Source organism: Galeopterus variegatus, unplaced genomic scaffold (genome assembly GCF_000696425.1).
Source record: "Galeopterus variegatus unplaced genomic scaffold, G_variegatus-3.0.2 Scaffold682, whole genome shotgun sequence".
Lineage (NCBI taxonomy): Eukaryota > Metazoa > Chordata > Mammalia > Dermoptera > Cynocephalidae > Galeopterus > Galeopterus variegatus.
The window spans coordinates 266,659-274,464 of NW_007726793.1; the positions used below are offsets into that span (position 1 = coordinate 266,659).

The window sequence follows — 7,806 nt, forward strand, 5'->3', positions numbered from 1 at the left end:
TGGTAAACTTGTATTAGATTACACTTCACAGGAAACTTAAAGGTGTAAGAAAGAAGAAAAAAAATTCAACTCAGCTTCATGCACCTTCCTGCCTAATGAATACCCAATGTTCCATCTGGACTCCAAACCTAGCAGTCCATCCCCCTATTTGAGTCCATGACCTCTCTTAAAGCACACTCTGCTTCTCTGACACTGTAACTCCTGAGATCCACAGTGCCTGGTTAACTTATCTGCTTCTCTGTTGACAACCTCTGGCCTCCTTAAGTGTTAGCTTTTTACCCACTGCCATCCTCACCTTAGGGAGTAAATGCCGCTACAGTGATGAACAAACTGGATGTGGCTGCCTAAACATGTGTACAGAAGAAAAAGGCAAATAATCAAGTTTCAAATGTTATAAAGCATCTATGAAAACATGACTAACCTATTAAAGAGTTTATTTTCTAGTACTCTGACAATGTCTTCCCTAACACCTGGTGGATTCACACAAACTCTGTCACTATACTGTTCCCTAGAGTCAGTTTATGAATATTCCCAACAGCTTAGGTGTTCTTTCTGAAATACTAATGCCATTGGCATCATTAATAGTTAAAACAAACAAAAAAAACTACCACAAACATCTGACACTCCCTGCTGCTGAACTAATTGTGGGGATAGTGTTCTTTAAAAGAAAATTACTGGGTTTTGCTCCTTGACAAGGAGCCTGGGATCTGTGCTCTACTTAAGTGCATGTGTGCTGTTTGGAGGAAGGAAGAAGAGTCTCAGAAAACCACTTCAGGGCAAAACACAATTCGATATTTCTCTAAATGCAGGCATAGCTCTGAGAGTTAAGGGAGTTAGGCATTAGTCTCCAAAATGTGCTCTTGGAAACATTAACCTACAGTTCTATAGTCAAAAAGTATGACTTTTTGTTTAAGTTTAAATCACTTATATCACCAACCTGCAAATATTGTTGACTGAGTCTTCTGGACAGTGGTGGTGGCATTTACAACGCAAGATCTTTGGACGAGGAGTGGGGGCTGTGCTCGCACCATCCTCTTTCTTGGTGCCCACATTTAATTTTCCTGAACTTCGCAAAAGCATGGTACTAAGGAAGTCTGCTGAAAAGAAGAAAAGAGTGAGAGTTAAATATCTGTGGGATAGCCAACCACAGATTTCTCTCCAAAGGACAATATGAGATTAAATAAAAAATGAAGTATTCATCATCCTTGAAGATCTAAACAGAAAACAGATATTTTGATGTTTTGATAAAAATTATAACTCCTATATAGTACATGTCTTATATAAAACAAAGACATTCCATAATCCTTTCAGGATAGTATTTTAAATTACAAGAGCTGTATTTAATTGAGTACAAGGAGCTCAATGAGTCACTATTACACAGATTATCTCTACTCTATTAAAATACTATAGGTAAATTATCATCCCCATATTTCAGATGAGAATATTGAGATTCAAAGTTCAAGTGGCCTGCACACAGCCAATAAATCATAGAGCCAGCATTCGAATCCAGATTGGTAAGTCTTTTACCATATCACAGGGTCACTCTTTGGGTGTATATTTTTTAAAGAAATTACTATAAATATTTAATCTGCAAAATTGTGTAGGAAGACAAAAACTTAATTAATATCAAGATATATTTCAAAAGATACATCTGTTCCATCAGCTTTTACATATAAAAGTGCCTACCTATTATTGTAGTGATGTTTCTATCATCTTTGATGGAAGAAGCTATTGCAGACATGAGCTCTTAGAGACAGATTTTCTGGGTTGAATATTAGCCTTCACTATTTACCAGTTAATTGGCCTTGGGTAACTTCATAAATAATCTTGTTGTGCCTCCTTTTCTTATCCTTAAAATGGAGATAATTATAAGTACTACACCTCATGTCAAGAGCTTAAAGCGTATATGTTACATAGAAGGGGGAGTGCATTAATTGATACCTGTTATGTTCTGGGCACTGTGGTAAGGGCTCTTATACATGCCATGTCACTGCATAAATTGTCACCTTGAGCAATGTTCAATTTAAAATCTCTCTCATAATACATCAGCTTGTCTATAATTAAATCAAATTCCAACAAAAATATTACCTAAAATAAAGACCATTGGGTTAAAAAACTGAAATTTTAGGTTAGAAGTGCAATATATGCAATAGATGTGTACAGTGTGCATTTGTTATTTTTTTAAAACCACAAATGGATGCCACTAGGCATTGGTTTTACATCAGAGAATGAGAAGTTTAGGGACAAAAACCTGTGATAATTTTCCTGACTTTCTGCATGGTAAGCTAATTAGTCAAATTCTTACAGAATAATAGTTGAAGGAAAAAGCAATAAAACATGTTCAATCCATTTATTAGAATTTCCTTTCTTATCATTAGCTCTAAAATTTCATTGGATTTTTCAAATTTATATAAGATGTGCCTCTAATGTTCTTAAACAGTTGCTTATAAATTTAGTCGAGAAGAGACAAGTTGATTCTAGTGGGCACCTGAGGCTTTTGGGGAGCTTGTTATATGCAGAATCCTGCCCTACTCACTCACGGTGATTCTGATTCTGTAGATCTTGCTTGAGCCAAGGAAAAGAGCATATTCAACAAGATTTAATGTCATTCCAAAACTGATGATGCATAGACCCCACTTTGAGAAACAGTCAACTAGATTAATCAAATAATATTTAATTTAACCACACAATAAATCTCAACAGGTATATATTATTTCTATACAATAGGATTCTCATCCTTAAGTTAAATTCCAAAATAAAGTGCAGTTAAACATAGTTCATGTTAGTGTTTTATCTTGAGAGACATTTGTTACAAGTCTGTCCACATAAGCATATGGCACTACTTGCTATCCAGATGCGCTGTGTGTAGCTATGCCTATATATCACCCTGTCATGGTGAGTTCCTTCTTTTCAAATCTGGTTCTCAATTTACCTCAAGAGACAAAGTGATGAAAATAGGATACTTTAAACTTATTACTTTAAACTTTTCTTTGAAGTTTTAAAACAAAATAAAATTTACTTATTATGGGCCGGCCCAGTGGTGCACTGGAGAGTGCACCGCTTGGGAGCACGGCGGCGCTCCCGCCGAGGGTTCAGATCCCATGTGGAGACCGGTTCCCGCTCACTGGCTGAGCGCGGTGCGGGCGCAACACCGAGGGTCGCGATCCCGTTACCGGTCAGTAAAAAAGACAAAAAGGAGAAAAAAAAAATTTACTTATTATGCAGATGTCTACTTAGCAAATATGTATTGAGGGTTTACCATATTCCAGGCACAGGCTGGCTAACTGGGATGAACTAAACATATACAGAATTTACCATCTAGTCAAACAAGTTGTTAATAGGATGTTTACAATGAATAGTCCAAAATTGAAAATGAAATATACAATTGGAAATAAGATGTCAGTTTGTAAGAAACATTTTAAGAGCAGATTCATGATTTTCTCACATTGTGAATGTATTTAAATTAAAGAGTGGTACAAAATTTAGCTAGAAGAAGGTTCTTTGCAATTTTGTTTATATCAATCCATGTTTATAACAGTGGGGGGTTAGTTATATCTCTAAAATGAAATTCCTATGTAGCCATTAAAACACTGATGTAGGGCCGGCCCATGGCTCACTCAGGAGAGTGTGGTGCTGATAACACCAAGGCCACGGGTTCGGATCCTACATAGGGATGGCCGGTTGGCTCACTGGCTGAGCGTGGTGCTGACAACACCAAGCCGAGGGTTGAGATCCCCTTACCGGTCATCTTTAAATAAGAAAGGGAAGGAAGGGAAGGAAGGGAAGGAAGGGAAGGAAGGGAAGAAGGAAGGAAGGAAGGAAGGAAGGAAGGAAAGAAAGGAAGGAAAGGAAGGAAGGAAAGGAAGGAAGGAGAGGAAGGAAGGAGAGGAAGGAAGGAAAGGAAGAAAGGAAAGAAAGGAAAGAAAGGAAGGAAGAAAGGAAGGAAGGAAGGAAGGAAGGAAGGAAGGAAGGAAGGAAGGGAAGGAAGGAAAGAAAGGAAGGAAAGAAAGGAAGGAAAGAAAGGAAAGAAAGAAAGGAAAGAAAGAAAGGAAAGAAAGAGAGAGAGAGAGCGAGAGAGAGAAAGAAAGAAAGAAAGAAAGAAAGAAAGAAAGAAAGAAAGAAAGAAAGAAAGCATTGATGTAGAAGTATATTTATTGACAAGAAAGAATCTTAAAACAGAATTTTTGGTTAAAATGGCAGATCACAGGGTATTCTAGTTATAAAATCCTACTACAATAAAAAGAAAAGGGGCAAAACTATGAACCTACAATAAAAGAGATCAAGAGGGGAGACACTAGCAATAAAAGACTGAAAAGCAGAAGGACAAGCAGTAACTGATTTAACAAAGCCAAGAGAGCTGATTCCCAGGCCAATCATGGGGAGAAGCCAAGAAGCAAAATAATTTTATCAATCAACACCCCCAAAAGACTCCAGAAGTGATGTCATTGGGCACTTCTAGAAGTGAGAGTGATAGGGATATTAAAAACAGAAGGAGGCTGAAAATTTATTTTACAAGTAGTTAGAGCTTAAAATACCCTCTCCCATTCACTATAGACTAGACTAGTAACATTTCTTCCCCACCCCTGTAAAGGATTAGAAGGGTAAATCTAATACACAGATCACTGAGATGCCTTCCTTATTTTCCTTTTTCACCATCAAGGCCAGGGACTTAGGAAACCAAGCATGGAGGAGGGCAGGAGTACCACCTTACTGCAAACATTCAGTGGACATTCACACCACATGTTGTCACCTCCAGTCCTCTTCCTGCACATGGCTTCCAGAACTCAACGCAGCCTGGCTTATGCCTTCTTTACTGGGGAAATTGACCGGGTCAAGAACAAATAAAAAGCCTAAAGATAGGGATACTGAGGGTTTCTCGGTAAAACAGCCCTGCAGTGTTATCCTACTGCGAGGCCAGCTAGTCACAAGATCTAGCCCTGGGCACAGAGCTCCCAATCAACTCTTCCAGTGCTCCATTTTTTTATGCATGAGTCACTAATTCAGGGTCACTAGATATTTGAAGAAAGCCTTAAACATCAAAGACAGAGAACAAAACAAATACACAGAGAAAAACCACTTGGATGAAATAGATCATATGGAGGGAAGTAAAAATTAAGGAAAAAAACTCAGCTTATAAAGAATACATTATATCAACTTATAAAAAGTACATTACGTCAGTGAAACAAGAACACATTGTTATAAAAAGAGAAAAAATAAGAAACTAAAAATATGATTGCATAAATGAAAATCTCAGCAAAAGATGGCATAGAGCAAAATACAGAGATGGAAAAGCTAGGTAACTTAGAGCATCAATCCAGGAAATTCAACATCCAAATAATATTGGCTCTAGAAGGAGAAACTTGAAAAACAGAAAGGAGAAAATCATCAAATAAATAAATTATGCAAAATTCCCATAAAGGAAAATCATGGATTTCTACTTTTAAAGGACCCATAACCAAGGTATGTCATTGCAAAATTTTATAAAACACTGGAGACAAAGAGAGGCCCACAATTTTTGTATAGAGAGAGGCAAATGAGAGAGAGAGAGAAAAATAAAAGAGATTAAAATAAGTGTGGCATTGAACTTCCTTTAGCAAAACCAGAAACTAGAATACAATAGAGTAATGCCTTAAAAATTCTGAGTAAAAAGTATTCCAAATCCAGAAATCAATACCTGGACAAATTACAAATTAAGTGAGAGAGTAGGAAAAATACATTTAATGTTTTCAAGGTGTCAAAAATGTAACTACCATGCATCTTTCTTGGAAAGTTATTGGAGAAGATGTTCCATCCAAATGAAGGTATAAACAAGAAAACAAAAGAAATAGGCTCCTGCTCACAGGAAATTTAATCCAAGAGGAAGGTGAAGTACACCCTCAAGATAATGGTAAATGCGGATAATAAGATGAGATCTATTCACTCAACCTGAAGAGCAACAGGCCTCACTGAAGGCAGGTCAAAAGACTGGTGGAGGGATCTCCAGGAGGTTGAAATTAATAGAACAACTTATGTATTTTAAATTTAAACTAACCGAGAGTTCGGAAATAAATTCGTGATGGGAACACAGGACACCAAGGAAACAAATATTTTAACTCATATTCATACAGGACGGGAGATAAAAACATGTGTGCATGATATGGGGCTTGTGAATGGTAAAAAGAACTAAATCCTCATCTTCCATAGTGGAAAGTCAAAGGTAAAGCCTAAAATTAAACAATCAAAAGGTATCAGTACAGGTATTTATTTAGAGATATATCAAAAGAAAGAATGAAAAGAGGCATAGGAGTAGTTGCTACTAGAGAGGGAGAAATTGGGTGGATGCTTTAAAAGAAAAAAAAACTCTTTAAACTATGATAAAAACAAATTTAAAACAGCAGATTTTGAAATAATATATGTAATATGGTAAGTCCATTGTAGCCTCTGTGTGGGGGGGTGGGGGAGAGAGAAAATAGAGAGGATTCACATCATTATACAGATATTAAGGAAGTGCATTGTGCATGCAGATCCTACTTTTTGTAGAAAAACATAATTATCTTGGTTGGTGAATACTGAATTCTGTATCATGAAGTTTTCATAGAGTGCATTCAAAAGGGCCCTAATTCCTGTTTTGACATCTGCATGGATCTATGGAGAAGCAAATCAAAGCAGTTAATAGTTGGAGCTATTTAAGTGAATTTGCAAACTGCTTGTCAGTTCAAAATACGGAAATAGTCTCATATCCTGATGTAGAATGAAGAACTTCACTAAACGATGAAGAACTAGGACATCAAAAAAGAGAATCCAGCCAAGAAGAAGGTACTTCTCTAGCTAACCTTCATTATGGGATTCACCACTGGACCAATGAACGTGGCTTGGTAGTAACACTAAATCCACTATAAAGTCAAATCCTGGCTCTCTTAATACTGGAAAAATCAAGTAAGAAGCATCCTTCATATAAAGATCATGATGTTAAAATATTGCTTCTAATCTTTCTAAATATACTTATTAACATTTTAACGTACAGAGTATATGCTATTTTACCAGAAACATATTCACAAGAACAAAAAGATAGAACTATTGCTAGCTCATAACACAGATACCATTTCTACAAGCCATGGTAACATTTGGAATGAGTATGTAAGTTTGCCTTCACAGAATGTGAACTGAATAAGTAAAAGTAGTGACACGAGAAAATGACTGCTTTTAATTAAGCATTACTAAATGAAGGGTTAAATGCAAATGTGAGAGAAGTGGAGAGTTCCTCACTTGCTTTCATCAAAATAATAAAACCAAAGACGTAATTTATGTAAAAACATGCAATTGCTGTTTATTAATCTATGTATTTAATTCCCTGTGAATGAAATCATTACCACACAACTCATATTTCCAATAACCAGATAAAATTAAAATAATTGAGTAATAATTTGGAGGTTAACCAATTATAAGGGGTAAGAGAAGGATCAGCAGAACGAATAAATCTGGTTAGACTCACCCTAAAAGCTAAGAACACTCTAAAAAAAAGAAAGATTATAAGATTTTCTTAATGTCTAATCCACATTTGAAAGAAAGGGCCAGTGAGGGCCGGCCCGGTGGCGCACTGGATAAGTGCGCCGCTTGGGAAGCGCAGCGGCGCTCCTGCCCGAGGGTTCGGATCCCACATACAGACCGGTTCCCGCTCACTGGCTGAGCGAGGCGCGGGAGCAGCACCGAGGGTTGCGATTCCGTTGCCGGTCCCCGGTCCGGTACGGGGGCAACACTGAGGGTTGCGATCCGTTGCCGGACACGGAAAAAGACAAAAGACAAAAAAAAAAAAAAAAAAAAAAAAAA

At 37.1% G+C, this 7,806-nt stretch overlaps 1 protein-coding gene across 2 annotated transcripts in view; it reads right to left on the bottom strand.

Annotated features, from left to right (window-relative positions):
• BMPR1B (bone morphogenetic protein receptor, type IB) overlaps nt 1–7,806 on the bottom strand; it is a 58,049-nt gene that overhangs the window by 49,365 nt on the left and 878 nt on the right. For both annotated transcript variants that reach the window (XM_008571336.1, XM_008571337.1), the window contains exon 2: nt 938–1,094. In XM_008571336.1, the coding sequence (XP_008569558.1) occupies nt 938–1,080 (143 nt within the window). In that variant the 5' untranslated portion in view covers nt 1,081–1,094. The remainder of the gene's footprint in view (nt 1–937; nt 1,095–7,806) is intronic.